At 49.7% G+C, this 15,594-nt stretch overlaps 1 protein-coding gene across 3 annotated transcripts in view; it reads left to right on the forward strand.

Annotated features, from left to right (window-relative positions):
- syvn1 (synovial apoptosis inhibitor 1, synoviolin) overlaps positions 1-6,920 on the forward strand; it is a 58,850-nt gene extending 51,930 nt beyond the window's left edge. For all 3 annotated transcript variants that reach the window (XM_073031260.1, XM_073031258.1, XM_073031259.1), the window contains exons 15-16: positions 1,335-1,504; positions 4,197-6,920. In XM_073031260.1, the coding sequence (XP_072887361.1) occupies positions 1,335-1,504; positions 4,197-4,348 (322 nt within the window). In that variant the 3' untranslated portion in view covers positions 4,349-6,920. The remainder of the gene's footprint in view (positions 1-1,334; positions 1,505-4,196) is intronic.
- Positions 6,921-15,594: the final 8,674 nt, after the last annotated feature.

A 15,594-nucleotide genomic window follows, 5' to 3' on the forward strand; every position in this document is an offset into this window, starting at 1 on the left:
TCCCTGCTGGTGTTCCCTTACAATCAACTTTGGCCGGCACTTCTCCCTTGCCTCGGCAGTTCCCTTTACTTTCACCGTAATGCTGATTCATCTGTCTTTAGCTTTTCTCTCTCAAACTGCAGGGTGAATTGCTGTCTCTTAAGGGTTTGTTTCCCTTGAGCTGAAATCAAATCTGTCTCATTACACAGTACCCAATCCAGAATTGATTTTTGGATCGTGGGCTTGACCACAAGCTGCTCTAAAAAAGCCATCTCTTAGGAATTCTACAAATTCCTTTTCTTGGGATCCATCACTAGTCTTGTTTTTTTTTCCAATCTACCTGCATATTGAAATCCCCTGTGACTACTGTAACATTGCCCTTTTTTTAAAATGCTTGTTGTAATTTTATTCCCACACCCTAGCTACTCATCCTGCATATAGCTCCCATCCGAGTCTTTTTACCCTCTGCGGTTTCTGAACTCTACCCACAAGGAGTCTACATCTTCCAGTCCTCTTCACTTCTTTCTGAGGAATTTCTTGCCAACAGAGACTCCCCACATTAAGGTTGCAATTATTGAATTCTGCACAAGAGCATTTTTGATGTGACCCTATGGTAAAGGAACAGTCGGCAAGCAAGAGGCTTTTCAGTCGATCCCCTGCTTGGTCCTGCTCCGGTTCAGGATTTATTCTGTCTTTTTCCATAACTATTTTAAAACGTACAGAATTATCCCTGGAGCCAAAGTGCATTTTAGCCACTTGGCCCACCTTGTTACCCTCGGAGGAGGCCCAGTCTTGCTCCTTCCCGAGTCCCTCAGCTCCCCATAGCCCCCAACTCCACGATATAGTGCGGTGGAGGAAAGGAGCTGTTCTTGAAACAGCGAGTAGGGGTCTTCAGAGTCCTGTACGTTCTCTCTGGGTTTAATGAGAAGAGGGCATGTCCCGGATGCTGGGGGTCCTTAAAGAGGGAGGCGTCACCTTTTAAAGATGTCTGTGGCGAGGGAGCTGATGACCATGATGGAGTTGGCTGAATTTACAAATCTCTGTAAATATTTATATTTTTTTAAATACACAAAAAAATAGTGCAGAAACCAGAATAAAATTAATGAGATGGTGTTCATGGGTTCATTGTCTATTTGGAAATCTGGTGAAGGGGAAGAAGCTGTTCCTGAATCGTTGAGTGTGTGCCTTCAGGCTCCTGTGCCTCCTCCCTGATGGTAGCAATGAGAAGAGGGCATGTCCTGGGTGACAGGGGTCCTTGGTGATGGCTGCCGCCTTTTTTATGAGACATTTGAAGATGATTTTGGGGTGGGGGGGAGCGAATTTTACATGAGGCTGATCCACCTGCCTTTTCCTAGCCCCCCAAGGCCGCCGGCAGCAGCAACGGCCGAGAGCACGGTACCAAGCACAGAGACGGCGGAGCTGGCGGCTGGATCACAGACGAGTTCACCGGAAGAGCCCGGCCCCTCTCCAGCCCCGGTGGCTGACAACAGCTCGGCACAACGCGCTCCAACGCCTGAAGAAATAGGTAGGTTTCCGCAAGGAGACGGGATTGGAATGGTAGGCGTCACACCGCGCGCGCGTGCCCCTTCCCGAAATCCATGTACCCAGGAGAGTATATCCCCAGAACGTGGAGTCAAGTGAGGAGGAATTCGGGGTGGGGTAGCCTGTGCGACAGGCAGGCTTGTCCGCAGTTTGGTGACTTTCAAATCTCATGTCTTTGAAACAGCACAATTACTGTGAGCAAGCCGTTCCCGTGACCAAACAGCTTGCTGATGGAAATTCCACTCCTGTCCTCTGTTAATCCCAAGGTGCCAGGTGGAACTTTGGTAGTGCAAACGGGCCATTCAGCCCGTCTGCTCCATGCCAGCACCTGTGCTCTGCCACTAGCAGCTTCTCACTCCACCCCGACTTGTCTCTTTGGCCTTTTCCCCCCCTCCGTATCCGGAGGAGGAGTGACAGGCAGATGGGGGAGGAGAGAGTGCGAATGGTGACGGAGGGCCGCAGACGGCGGCATCTACCGGGAGAGGAAGGTAGAGCGTGGAACCAGGAGCCATACCTCACCCGGGCAGCAACGACAAAGTATTCTCCAGCTTCTGGTAACTGTGCTCCCTCTTCTCCCCTCTCCCATCGGGCAGGAGGTACCAAAGCCTGTAAGCACACATCATCAGGCCCAAGGACAGCTTCCCTCCAACTGCTACTAAACTCTTGAAGGGACCTCTCGTACAACGAGATGGACTCCTGACCGATGTTCCCTCTAAGGTGTTCACCGCACACAAAGGACTTGTGCCATGAGGATGGTCTTTAGCACCCAGGGGAGCTCAGGACCCGCAGCTGCTGCCGGATCCACAGTGTTTCTGTTCCGTTGACGGATGCCGTTAGCGCATTAAAATTCTCAAATGGTGTTTATTTCACTCTCCGCATGTTTATCTTTACGCTGACTTGCTCCTGACTCCAGGCTCAGCAGCTGCCCTGGGCGGTGGTTCCTGAGCTCTCTGGCTCCCCAAAGTCCGTCACGATGCAATTCCTTTCTGTGCTAGTCGCAAAAGAAGTGCGTGCGCACACCTTGGGGGGAACATTGCTCTTGACCCCAATCCATCTCGTCACGTTGTTCCGCACCTGCACTGCACTCCGAGGCTGTTACACTTCATTCACAACTGTGATTGTTTTACCTGGTTCTACCTCAATGCATGATGTAATGATTTGATCCATTTGACAAGCTTTTTACTACACCTGACAATAATAAACCAATACCGCCCTCCCTTTATACCATGTTCCACCATCCTGTTAGATTTCAATATCTTCAGCCCTTTGTCACTTCCACCTGTCACCTCCCGCCTGTCACTATCCCCACTCTCCCCTCCATCTGCCCATCATCCCTGCTCACCCTCATCCACCCATCCCCTCCCAACCTGTGTCACTATCCCCACTCTCCATCTGCCCATCATCCCCTCCCAACCTGTGTCACTAACCCCACTCTCCCCTCTCCATCTGCTCATCATCCCCTCCCAACCTGTGTCACTATCCCCACTCTCCCCTCCATCTGCCCATCATCCCCTCCCAACCTGTGTCACTATCCCACTCTCCCCCCTCCATCTGCCCATCATCCCCTCCCAACCTGTGTCACTAACCCCACTCTCCCCTCTCCATCTGCCCATCATCACCTCCCAACCTGTGTCACTATCCCCACTCTCCCCTCCATCTGCCCATCATCCCCTCCCAACCTGTGTCACTATCCCACTCTCCCCCCCTCCATCTGCCCATCATCCCCTCCCAACCTGTCACTAACCCACTCTCCCCCTCTCCATCTGCCCATCATCACCTCCCAACCTGTGTCACTATCCCCACTCTCCCCTCCATCTGCCCATCATCCCCTCCCAACCTGTGTCACTATCCCACTCTCCCCCCTCCATCTGCCCATCATCCCCTCCCAACCTGTGTCACTAACCCCACTCTCCCCTCTCCATCTGCCCATCATCACCTCCCAACCTGTGTTACTATCCCCACTCTCCCCTCCATCTGCCCATCATCCCCTCCCAACCTGTGTCACTATCCCCACTCTCCCCTCTCCATCTGCCCATCATCCCCTCCCAACCTGTGTCACTATCCCCACTCTCCCCTCCATCTGCCCATCATCCCCTCCCAGCCTGTGTCACTATCCCCACTCTCCCCTCTCCATCTGCCCATCAACCCTCCTCACCTTCATCCACCCATCACCTCCCAGCCTCAGTCACTAACCCTACTCTCCCCTCCTCCACCTGTCCATCCCCTCCCAGCCTGTGTCACTATCCCCACTCTCCCCTCCATCTGCCCATCATCACCTCCCAGCCTCTGTCACTATCCCCACTCTCCCCTCCATCTGCCCATCATCACCTCCCAGCCTCTGTCACTATCCCCACTCTCCCCTCTCCATCTGCCAATCATCCCTCCTCACCAGGATCCACCCATCACCTCCCAGCCCCTCCTTCCACCCTCCGTACTGGCCCTCCTCCCATAGTCTCTGTGTCCCGGTGAAGGGTTTTGACCCGAAGCATTGCCCGTCCATTCCCTCCCGCCCACAAAGATCCTGAAACTGCTCCAAGTCCGCAGAGTCGCCCCGCGGTGAGGGGAGTTCCTCGGCATTTTGTGCTTTGCTTGGGAGGTGGTTGCATTTCTCGGAGGGGGGTAGGGATCCTCCACCCATCCCCCGTGCTAATGTGACCCACGTTCACTTCTCACAGGGCAGAGTGACCTGGAAGGCGCTGTGGGCTACACCCCGCTGCCCTCGGACAACCTCCCGGAAGATGGGGAAGAGTCTCTCGGAGAGCCGGACACTGCCGAACTGCGCCGACGGAGACTACGGAAGCTCGAGCAGCCCAACGCCCAGCAGTAACTGCCCCCTCCCGGACTGGACTGCACGGCTTGAGAGTAGGGTGGACGGGAGGGTGTGAAGATGCCTCCAGGGGCAGGGATGGAGGAGGATTTCTCTGGTTTCCTTCCCCACCCCACCCCCCCCCCCCCAAACCCTTGACCCTCGACATTCGCATCAAGTGACACTGATTATCCGATTAATGAGACCCGGCCGGCCGCCTGCCCGCCCGCCCGCCGCACCGGATGTCTCCACTGAATGAAAGCATACACCAGCTGCCACCTTTCGTCCGGTCCCCTTCACTCAGGTGGCCTTGAACTATCGAAGCAACACGGAGCGGCCTCGCTTTGTCCTCCGAGGGCTGCCGTCGCCCGTCTCCCGTTCACCGCCAGCAGCTCCCCCCGCCAAACCCCACCACACAAGCCTTGTGAGAACACCCACTGACACAGTCTCCGCATGAAGACCCGGATCTGACGTACCTGCTGGTGATGTCCTGTCCCTCCTCCCCTCCTCCCCTCCCCAGCACAAACACCGCTCTCCTCCTGGTCACCCAGCTTAGTCTGGTAGTGCCGCTTATTGCAGGGGTCGGAACCACTTGTGAGACAGAACTGTGATAAATATCGATGACCAGACCTCTCCTCTGTCTATCGCTGATTAACTCGACAAACTCAGCACCCTCGGTTGAAACCTTGGAGCAGGGCGGCCCTGAAATAACTTCCGATTCGTTACCTGGTCTGAATATGAACCTGTCGCAAATGTGCGGATGACTTTTTTTTACTTCAGAGGGCAAAAAACGGGAGATGAGGGACAACATCTTCTGCCGTCAAGTAGGGAGTTCGTGGGCAGGGAAAGAATCTGAGACGAGGGTTTTGCGAAACGAGATGAGGCCTGACTGGTATTGTGAGCCCCAAAGTTCAGAAATGGAAATGATCCCAGACTCGGACTGGAGCTAGCTGTGATTTGTATCATCCCCAGATCAAATTATTTCCTTTTTTTTTTTGCTTCAAGCATTTCATTTTTGGTTTGAAACCTTACAGGAGAATTTTGGCTTTGAGTGCAAGTTGGGTACTCAGTGCAGGGAGATTACAAGCCAGTAGAGTGTTCATAGTCCTCTCCTGAGGATCATGTGGCAAGTTCAGCAAGATGCCAGGTTTGTTGTGAGTGTGTGTGTATCTGAAGCTCTGACGGGGTCCGCGAGAGTGACCTCAATGGATTTGATTGGTGAGTGGACGCTGTGTACTCAAACCCAAGGGTCGAGGGGACAGGCACTTTTTGTTCCTCATTCACTCTGTTCTTTCCAAGATATTTAATAGGTCAGAATTAGTGAGGAGTTGGGGACTGTGTGGGTATTCAGTCCTCTCTCTTCCCCTCTTTATCTGCTCAATTTTCCGAGTGTTAATTTAATACGGTGGAATTGTTGGAGCTGTCTCATTAAGTGCACAGATTTAATAAAGTTTGCCCTTTATCACTGCCACTCCAACGGGTGCCATCTGAATCGGGGTGTTATGAAATTGGAGTTCCCTGCTGCGGTGGACTGTGACTTCATGACAGGACGTTTAAGGTTCGTCTCTTCATTCCCTCCCCACCACCTTTGGGATTGCTTGATCTATTGACTCGGGGGCATCCAGCTTGCACCAGTGGGCCACTCGAGTTTGGCTGGCGCAGGGGGTCTCGGCGGCGTTTGAGTCTGGGGACTCGTCGGAAATTGCTTCGTTTCTGAGCAGGTCCTCCCAGTCCTTCACCCTGTGATCATCGGCCCAGCGTGCTGTTCACGAAGACCCTTTCCTGTACCAGTTCACCTTTCTTTTTGTTTTTAAACGTTTCCACTATTGGGGAGGAGGGTGCGGAACAAAGGGCGGGATAGATTAAATAAGGTGAGATTAATTGCTGTAGTGCACGAGATCTGCCACCTATCGCTGCAAGTCTTTGTGCTGCATCTCAGAATCCCGGCATCAAGCTCGGCCCGTGCTGCGTACCTTGCTGCTGGCTGCAGTCAGCCCAACAGGGAGGTCGGGGAGTGCTCCCGTTCCTTTCCCACGGGCCGCCAAAACATTTTTACCCTGCGTGTGGGCTTTGATTCGGCGAATGTCTGTGCCGCCAGTGGTTCATTCCACTCTGGGGTATTCCAGAGGTGGGGTGGGGGGGACAGATTGGTAGGATTAGTGAGTGTTAGCCATTTCCCAAAGGTTGACAAACTCATTTGGATCACTGTGCCCTGTAACGGAAATCCACAGTTGGTTTCGACCCGGTCGCTCGCTCCCAAAGGTGAGGGACTCTGGGTTACGTCGCTCCCTTCAGCCTGCATGCTGATATTCGGGAGCAGAGTGGGGTTGTGTCCCAGCATAGTCTCTTTTCAGTTGACCTGGGCCAGGATGCCATTGAACTTCAGGTGGTGGGGGGAAGTGGCCTGGGCTGACACAGAAATATCCTTCCCTCTACCACTTCTGAAGGATCTCTCCTTAGAATCCTTGCATCTAAGTCTGAACTCTATAGGGGTGAGGGTTTTGTGATTTGATTATTTAATTTGTATATATTGTATAAATTTTTAATAGCTGGAGTTGTACATAGAGCACAATAAAAATCCGCTGGTTCTGTCTTGCCTGCGTTGTTTCTACCCAAGAATGCAGTGGGTGTGATTCTCTGAGCAGAATTAATCTTTGCTGTTTTGTCAGCCAGCATGGGCACAATGTGTTGAATAATCTCATTCAATAGGTGCATTTAATCATCTAATGTGTACAATATACGTCCTGAAATTCTGCTTTCTTTGCACAAAAACAGGGGAGTGCCCCAAAGAATGAATGACAGTTAAATGTCCCCGATGGGCCGAATTAATGTTGTCAAAATGAACATCTTTCCTCAATTCTTTCACCTTTTTCAATCCATACCAACTTTCATTCCTGAAGTCTTTTTTGACTCTCTAGACTCAGTCATATCGTCCTACTTATAGAAGGGCAAGTGTCCCCGACCGAATAAAGTCCATCTTCAAAAATCTAAAAGTGTTGGGGGCTTGGCTCTGCCCAATTTCCACTTTTATTACTGGGCAGCTAACATATGCTGTCTCATCTTTTGGTCTCATTTCCACAACCAATCTGACTGCCCAATATGGGTGGCAACGGAGCTGAACTCTATTAAGAATTTCTCTATTTCCACACTCCCTTTTCTTATGCCTAAACCAATTGCTAATCCTGTTATCAGGCACACTGAGAGTATGGGTTCAGTTCAGAAAGTATAGTGGTCTCTATGGCTTCTCTCGTTCAAGTCCTATTCTACATAATCACCTCTTCCAGCCTTCTATGCACGATGCAACATTTTCAAGACTGGTATAGAAAGGGCATCAGGCACTTTAAAGATCTTTTTATAGACAACTGCTTTGCATCATTTGAACATTTGTCTGCAAAGTTTAACTTAACCAACACTCATTTATTCAGATATTTGCAAATTAGACATTTTATCAGCCCTTTGTTATCAAACTTCCCTGAGGCACCGGACACAAACGTCGTTATGTTTCTCTACGTGAATCCATTGAGCAAAGGTCTAGTATCTACTATTTGTGACAAGCTAGTGGTTCTGAGGCGATCTCCCCCCCCCCCCCGACAAAATTAAAACTGCCTGGATGCAAGATTTAAATTTCTCACTGTCAAGAAGGTTCAACCCTCCTTCCTCTGCACACAACTCCCTGACTTTCAGCGTCCTCCAGTAAAATTCTACGAACTCAGACGTGTAAACATACAACAGTTTATGTGTTAGGAAAATACACTTTCTCTATACCAATGCAGCTCTGTGGGGATAACGATTCTGTTTAACCCTTTTTGCTAAAGCAATGATGGCTCGGAGATGGGACTTGGGAGGGGTAGGTCAGGGCAGGGAGGCAACCAAAGCATGATTGTACTATGGGTGAATCTCCTTCGTATCTGAATTGTACATTTGTTACGTACTGCACCAACCTCCTTTGTACTATGCTTTCTTGATTTAAAACAACAGTAGAAATATTGCCGAGGGGAAAAGAACAGTAGAACCCTAAAGACCCTCCAGCTACCCCCTCCCACACAAACCAGCAGCAAAGCAATGAGCCCCCCCAAGCAAAAAAGCATCAGCACCCTCCACCGAGCTCTCAAGCATCAATAAAGACACAGTACCCCAAAGACTACCCGGTAATTTGACACACTGTAGACTCTCTCCCTAATACTGAAAGAAAGAGGTGTCCCCATTTCACAGTGAGAGGGGAGACATCAACTGATTTATGATGTTTTTTCTGAGCTCTGTGCCCAGAAAGGCTCAGGTCTCTGGACATGCGACCCATGGCGGCTAACCTGATGGTCCGTTTTCTCCTGCGAAGCCTCAGTTGGAGGCACCGGCCTCCAGAGCCACGAAAATCCGGCACCCTGAAGGCGGGCCAGTCTTCCAGACCGTGCCCTTAGCATATCAAAAAGCAGCCGGTGGCGAGGTCCCGAGAGTGGGTCCCATTCCTTCAAAGACCCGAAGCCAGTGTGTAACTCCAGGTCGGGGTCTTCAGAAGAAACTTGAAAAGGGGGGAAAAAAGAGATACCAAAGATAGAAACAGAGCTGTTTCCAAAGATTTGGTGCTGCAAGTGGATTGTGCTGTTGGTCGCGCCAACAGATGTCACGGGGTTTCTTGTTTCATGGCTGTTTGCGAAGAGTAAGAATTTCAGGCTGTATACGTCCTCTGATATTAAATTGAACTGTTGGAAGAGTCCCATTACACTGTAGTGCGGAAACTAGTCCTTTGGCACAAAAAGTCCGTGCCAAACTATCCTGCGTAGTCCCATCGACCAAACCACTCCATCTACGTACTTATTCAAACTTTGCAATCAAACCCATGTAAGCACAGGAATTTGGCCCATCGAGTCTGCTCCGCCATTTCATCATGGCTGATTCATTTTCCTTCTTAGCCCCCAATCTCCTGCCCTCTCCCCGTATCCCATCACGCCTGACCGATCAAGAATCTGTCAACCTCTGCCTTAAATATACCCAATGACTTGACCTCCACAACTGTGGCACCTCTCTCTGGCTTAAAAAATTCATCCGCATCTCGATTCTAAAAGGACGTCCCTCTATTCTGAGGCTGTGTCCTCTGGTCCTAGACTCCCCCACTATAGGAAACATCCTCTCCACATCCACTCTTATCTGTGTCCTCTGGTCCTAGACTCCCCCACTATAGGAAACTTCCTCTCCACATCCACTCTATCTGTGTCCTCTGGTCCTAGACTCCCCCACTATAGGAAACATTCTCTCCACATCCACTCTATCTGTGTCCTCTGGTCCTAGACTCTCCCCACTATAGGAAACATCCTCTCCATATCCGTTCTACTGGGGCCTTTCAACATTCAATGCAGTCACCCCTCAACCTTCTGAATTCTAGTGAGGGCACAGAGTGACCACTCCCCGCTGAACATCGACGAGTCCTCGGTAGAGATATTTAAGAGCACCAAATTTCTTGGTGTTCACCTGGCGGAGAATCTCACCTGGTCCGTCAACACCAGCTCCATAGCAAAGAAAGCCCAGCAGCATCTCTACTTTCTGTGAAGGCTGAGGAAAGTCCATCTCCCACACCCCCCCATCCTCATCACATTCTACAGGGGTTGTTTCGAGAGCATCCTGAGCTGCTGCATCACTGCCTGGTTCGGAAATCGCACCATCTCGGATCGCAAGACCCTGCAGCGGATAGTGAGGTCAGCTGAGAAGATCATCAGGGTCTCTCTTCCCGCCATCACGGACATTTACACTACATGCTGCATCCGCAAAGCAAATAGCATTATGAAGGACCCCACACACCCCTCATACAAACCCTTCTTCCTCCTGCCATCTGGGAAAAGGCACCGAAGCATTCGGGCTGTCACGACCAGACTATGTAACAGTTTCTTCCTCCAAGTCATCAGACTCCTCAATACCCAGAGCCTGGACTGACACCTTACTGTCCTATTGTCCTGTTTATTATTTATTGTAATGCCTGCACTGTTTTGTGCACTTTATGCAGTCCTGGGTAGGTCTGTAGTCTAGTGTAGTTTTTCTTCGTGTTTTTTAATGTAGTTCAGTCTAGGTTTTGCACTGTTTCATGTAACACCATGGTCCTGAAAAATTTTGTCTCGTTTTTACTGTGTACTGTACCAGCAGTTATGGTCGAAATGACAATAAAAGGTGACTTGACTTGATGACTTGAATACAGGCCCAGAGCCAGCAAACGGTCTTCATATGAGAAGCCGTTCAATGCTGGAATCATTTTCATGAACCTCCTCTGAACCCTCTCCAGTGTCAGCACATCCTCTCTTAGATGAGGGGCCCAAAACTACTCACAATACTCCAAGTGAGGCCTCACCAGTGCTTTATAAAGCCTCAACATCACATCCTCGCTTTTATATTCTAGTCCTCTTGAAATGAATGTTAACATTGCATTTGCCTTCCTCACCACAGACCCAACCTGTAAATTAACCTTTAGAGAACCAGCACAAGGACTTCCAAGTCCTTTTACACCTCAATTTTTTGTATTTTCTCTCCTCTTAAAAAATGGTCAACCCTTTCATTTCTTCTACTAAAAAACTGTATTTCATCTGCCACTTCTTTGCCCATTCTCCTAATCTAAGTCCTTCTGTGGCCTCTCTGCTTCCTCAAAACTACCTGCCCCTTCACCTATCTTCATATCATCTGTGAACTTAGCAACAAAGTCATCTATTCCATCTTCCAAATCATTGACATAACGTAAAAAGAATCGGTCCCAATACAGACCCCTGTGGAACACCACTAGTCACCGGCAGCCAACCAGAAAAGGCTCCCCTTCATTCTCACTCTTTGCCTCCTGCCAATCAGCCACTGCTTTACCCATGCTAGAATCCTTCCTGTAATACCACGGGCTCATAGCTTGTTAAGCAGCCTCATGTGTGGCATCCTGTCAAAGGCCTTCTGAAAATCCCAGTACACAACATCAACAGATTTTCCCCAAGGCCTATTTTATCATGTGCCTCCAAGTACCCTGAGATCTCACCTTAATAATCTTCCCAACCACTGGGTGGGGTTAGAGTATCCTTTCTTCTGCCTCTCTCCCTGAAAAGTGGGGTGACATTTGTAATTTTCCAGTCTTGAATCCAGAATCTAGTGATTCGTGAAGAATCATTACTAACGCCTCCCTGATCTCTTCAGCCTCTTCTTTCAGCATCCTGTGGGGTGCACCATCTGGTCCAGGTGACTTATCCACCTTCAGCTTCCCGAAAAACACCTCTCTAGTTATGGTAACTTCACGACCTCTGACAGCTGGAACTTCCACTATTCTGCTAGCACCTTCCACAGCGAAGACTGATGTTGTTATGAGTGCTGGACAGACCTGATGGAAATGAGGTGAAGAGTTAACCATTCCCCCCCCCCCCCTTGAGAACAATGAACTATTGCTATTGCTATGCTGCTAATGAGAGAGAGAGATGCAGAACAGAGGTAAAGGCATCTGCTACAGATAAGAGAGAGACAGACGACTGATTTATGTGTTATGGCTTCTTCACTGATGGAAAGGTAAACAATCTTTCGCTGCAAGGACGTTACTTTGCTCGTTAACATTCCTAAGGAGACAGCAGGAGTGGCCTGATTTGATGGACATGGTCATTTTGAGTTGATGGATGGTTGATACCCCGTCAATAGGGATAAAAGACAGATGTGGGGAGACACACTAGTGGACGCTGACTGAGTGTTATGCACCCACAGGAAGGTGGGGGCTTCGAGGACCGAATCAGGAGATCGGTCACAGTGTGACGGCAGGGCCGGTGGGGACTTGTGTGTGTGTCCACTCATGCCAGAGTGACGAGTCCACCACAGAAGAACGGCCTGGCCGAGAACGGAGGGGTCATAACCGAATGACCACAACGGTACAACGGAATCAGAATACAACAGAAGGTTTGCTGGCTGCAGCTGCTCAATCTCTTGCTCGCTCTCTTTCTCCAATAAATTACAATACAACAACCGCAACTACCTCAGCACACATGAACTGAACTGAACTCTATATTCTCCTATGACAATTCATTTACCCCTAGACACTGATAGAGCTTGTTTATTATTGTTGATTATTATTCCTACACTTCTATGTTTATTATTGCTAACCTGTTTTATATGTATATTTGCATTTTCGATATTGTATTGTGTAGTTTACTAATAAACACCTTTAGTTTTCGGTACCATCAGACTCCAACGGATTCTTCTATTTCTGCTGGTCTGTAAATCCAGTTACGGGGTACGTAACAATGTGAAATGCTTATTCAGTTCATCCACCGTTCCCTTGTCCCTCTCCGCCATCGCTTTCCAGTGGTCCGATATCCACTCTCACCTGTCTTTTGCACTTTATGTATCTGAAGAAACTTTTGATATCCTCTTTAGCATTATTGGCCAGCTGACTTTCATATTCCATCCTTACCTTAATGACTCTCTTTTGTTGCCTTCTGTTGGCATTTAAAAGCTTCTCACTAATCTTTGCTCTATTCTGTGCCCTCTCTTTGGCTTTTATGTTAGCTTTGGCTTCCCCTTTAGCCATGGTTGTGTCATCTTGCCTTTAGAATACTTTTTCCTCTTTGGAATGCATGTATCCTTTGCCTTCCGAATTGCTTCCAGAAGTTCAGTGTTCTTTTCCAAATAATTCTGGCCAACTCCTCTCTCAACTCTCTGTAATTCCCTTGACTCCACCGTCGTACTGACACATCTGACTTTCGCTTCTCAAATTGCAGGGTGAATTTGATCACATGTGATCACTCACCGCCGTTTGAGCGAAGAATTTCCCCCTTTCACCCTTGACCTGTGACCTCTGGCTGTAATCTCACCCAGTCGCAGTGGGGGGAGGGGAGCCTCTGCCCTTAACCTGTCTTCACCCCTCAATATCGCGGGGAGGCTCGATAACAGAGCTGTTAGCGCTAACGCTATCCAGCGCCCACCCGCTGTAAGATTGGGGTTCCATTCCTGCCACTGTCTGTAAGGAGTTTGTGTATCCTCCCCATGGTTTCCACTGGGTCCTCCCACATTCCAAAGTCGTACGGTTAAGATTACATCGGCGCCTGAAGCACGGCAACACTGGAGAGTCGCCCAGCACGTCCTCACTGATTTAACTTTATGCAAAGCCACGCCTTTTACTGCAGGCTTTGGAGTAAGTGTGACAGAGAAAGCTGATCGTCTCTCAAATCTTCCCTCATCCCTGAGTAACTGACGGTCGCTGAGTAATGTTCCTCCTGAGGGTGGCAGGGGTGGTACTGGAGTTGGAGACTCGCTTGCCAACCTGGACTTGGTTCATTTCCAAGCAGGAGTTCAATAGTTCCCTTCAGTGTCAGAGAAATGTACGCGATATACAGCCTGAAAATCCTGCTCTTTGCAGACATCCACAAAAACAAAACAGCATCCGAAGGAATGGGTGACAGTAAAAAAAATTTAGAACCCTGAATTACCCCTCCCACACACAAGCAGCAGCAAAGAAATGCCCCTTTCCCCATCCCGCAAACAAAAAGCGTCATCTCCACCCACCAAACGTGCAATCGCAAGGCACCCGATGAAGACCGCGGTCTGCAGAACAGCAAGAACTGGCGTTCACCCCGATAAATCCTTTCGCCCGAAGTTGGTGAAGTCGGGTTTGGGATCTGCTCCTCCCTCGGAGTCGTGAATACCAAAGGTTCGAAGGTCAAAGTTAATGTCCGAGAAACAGACGTCCTGAAATTCCTTTCCTTCACAAACATCCACGGAAACAGAGAAGTGCCCCCAAAGAGTGAACGGCAGATAAACATAAGAACCCCAGCTCCACTCCCTCCCTCCGGCACGTAAGCAGCAACGAGCAACAAACCCTCCCTCCCCCGCCACTGGCCAAAAAAAAGCAAGCAACGACACTGCCACGGAATACGTGGGACTTTCTATGCCCGGGGAAGCAGCGGAGGCTGCTTGTAAAGACACCGTTGGGTAGGTCGTTGAATTGCAGGGGAATTAAAGGCAGGTGAGTGGAGTCGCGTTCACAGCCAGATTAGCCATGATCTTATTGAGCGGCGGAGCGGGCTGGATAACCGACTCCAGCGTCCGTTTCCTGTTTCTTCAACTTGCGCTAAGTCCGTAGATTCTTAACGTCCTTTTATTGAGACACGGTGCAGAATCAGCCCGCCGCCCAGCCATCCCCCGATTTAATACCAGACTAATCACGGGGCAATTTTACACCAACCAATTACCCCTGTCAACCCCTGTCCCTGTCTTTGGACTCTAGCTCCTGCTGGGGTCGCCCATGGCGGTGAGGCCCCGGGGGCAGCCCCCAAAGAGCGATCCCGCCAAGACCCCAACGGCAGAGCTGGCGGAAAGCAGAGGAAGGCTGCGGCCGATCATAAACGCAAGAGGTCCTGCAGGCGCAGGAAATCCAGAGGGGCATGGTTACGTACCCCGTAACCGGTTAAAAAGAACCAGCAGGAGTCTGGGTCTTCTGTTATAAACTCTATTTTGTTACTTGATAAAGTAATACAAAACAAGATAAAGTAAACGGGTTAGCAGAGTATATGTGTGTGTGCCTATATCTGAGTAAATACAGTTCCCAAGCTTCCCCAGCTCAGGTGATCCAGTCTTACGGTGGGATGGTAAGTAATCAGTTCAGTTCTGGAATTTGGTTTGAGTAGAGTTGGAGAGAGAGATAGAGTGTTGGTTTATCTTCCGATGCCGATCCTCCACATCGTCCTCCTGCTCCCGAAACTTATTTAAAAGTCACCAGCATGTGACCACAGAAAAGGCGATGCCATCTTCTGTGGTGGAGTTATCAGCCCCAGGACAGGGTTGAACACACCGATGTAGCATTCCACCCCTTTATCCACACTGCGAGCAAAAGCCCCACCCTTGTCGTGGGCACACAAAGCTCACCAGTGTCCACCTTGCCTCTGGCGTCGTGTGTCTCTGTGTGTGTCCTGTGTGTCTGATTAAAAAGTTGGCTGACCTTGGCTCTCAGGGTGCAGAACACCATGGTATAGCTCGGCCTTTCAGTTTCCAGGGCAACTCACAGGCTTTCTCTCTCGTCCTGCTGCTGAATTAGCACACAAGCGGTTCGCTCCCTCGCTCTCTCTCTCTCTCTCTCTCTCTCTCTCGTTTAAAGGAAAAGTCCACTTTAGAATAATCCTTCAGATCTCGTCACTGCACACACAAAATGGTGGAGGAACTCAGCAGGTCAGGCAGCGTCTATAGGTATGACTAAACTGTTCCGGGCCGAGACCCCCCTTCCTCAGGACTGAGAGGGAAGGGGGAAGACGACATTATAAAAAAGATTGGGGGGGGGGTAG

The sequence above is a fragment of the Hemitrygon akajei genome, chromosome 28, assembly GCF_048418815.1.
Source record: "Hemitrygon akajei chromosome 28, sHemAka1.3, whole genome shotgun sequence".
In the NCBI taxonomy this organism is placed as follows: domain Eukaryota; kingdom Metazoa; phylum Chordata; class Chondrichthyes; order Myliobatiformes; family Dasyatidae; genus Hemitrygon; species Hemitrygon akajei.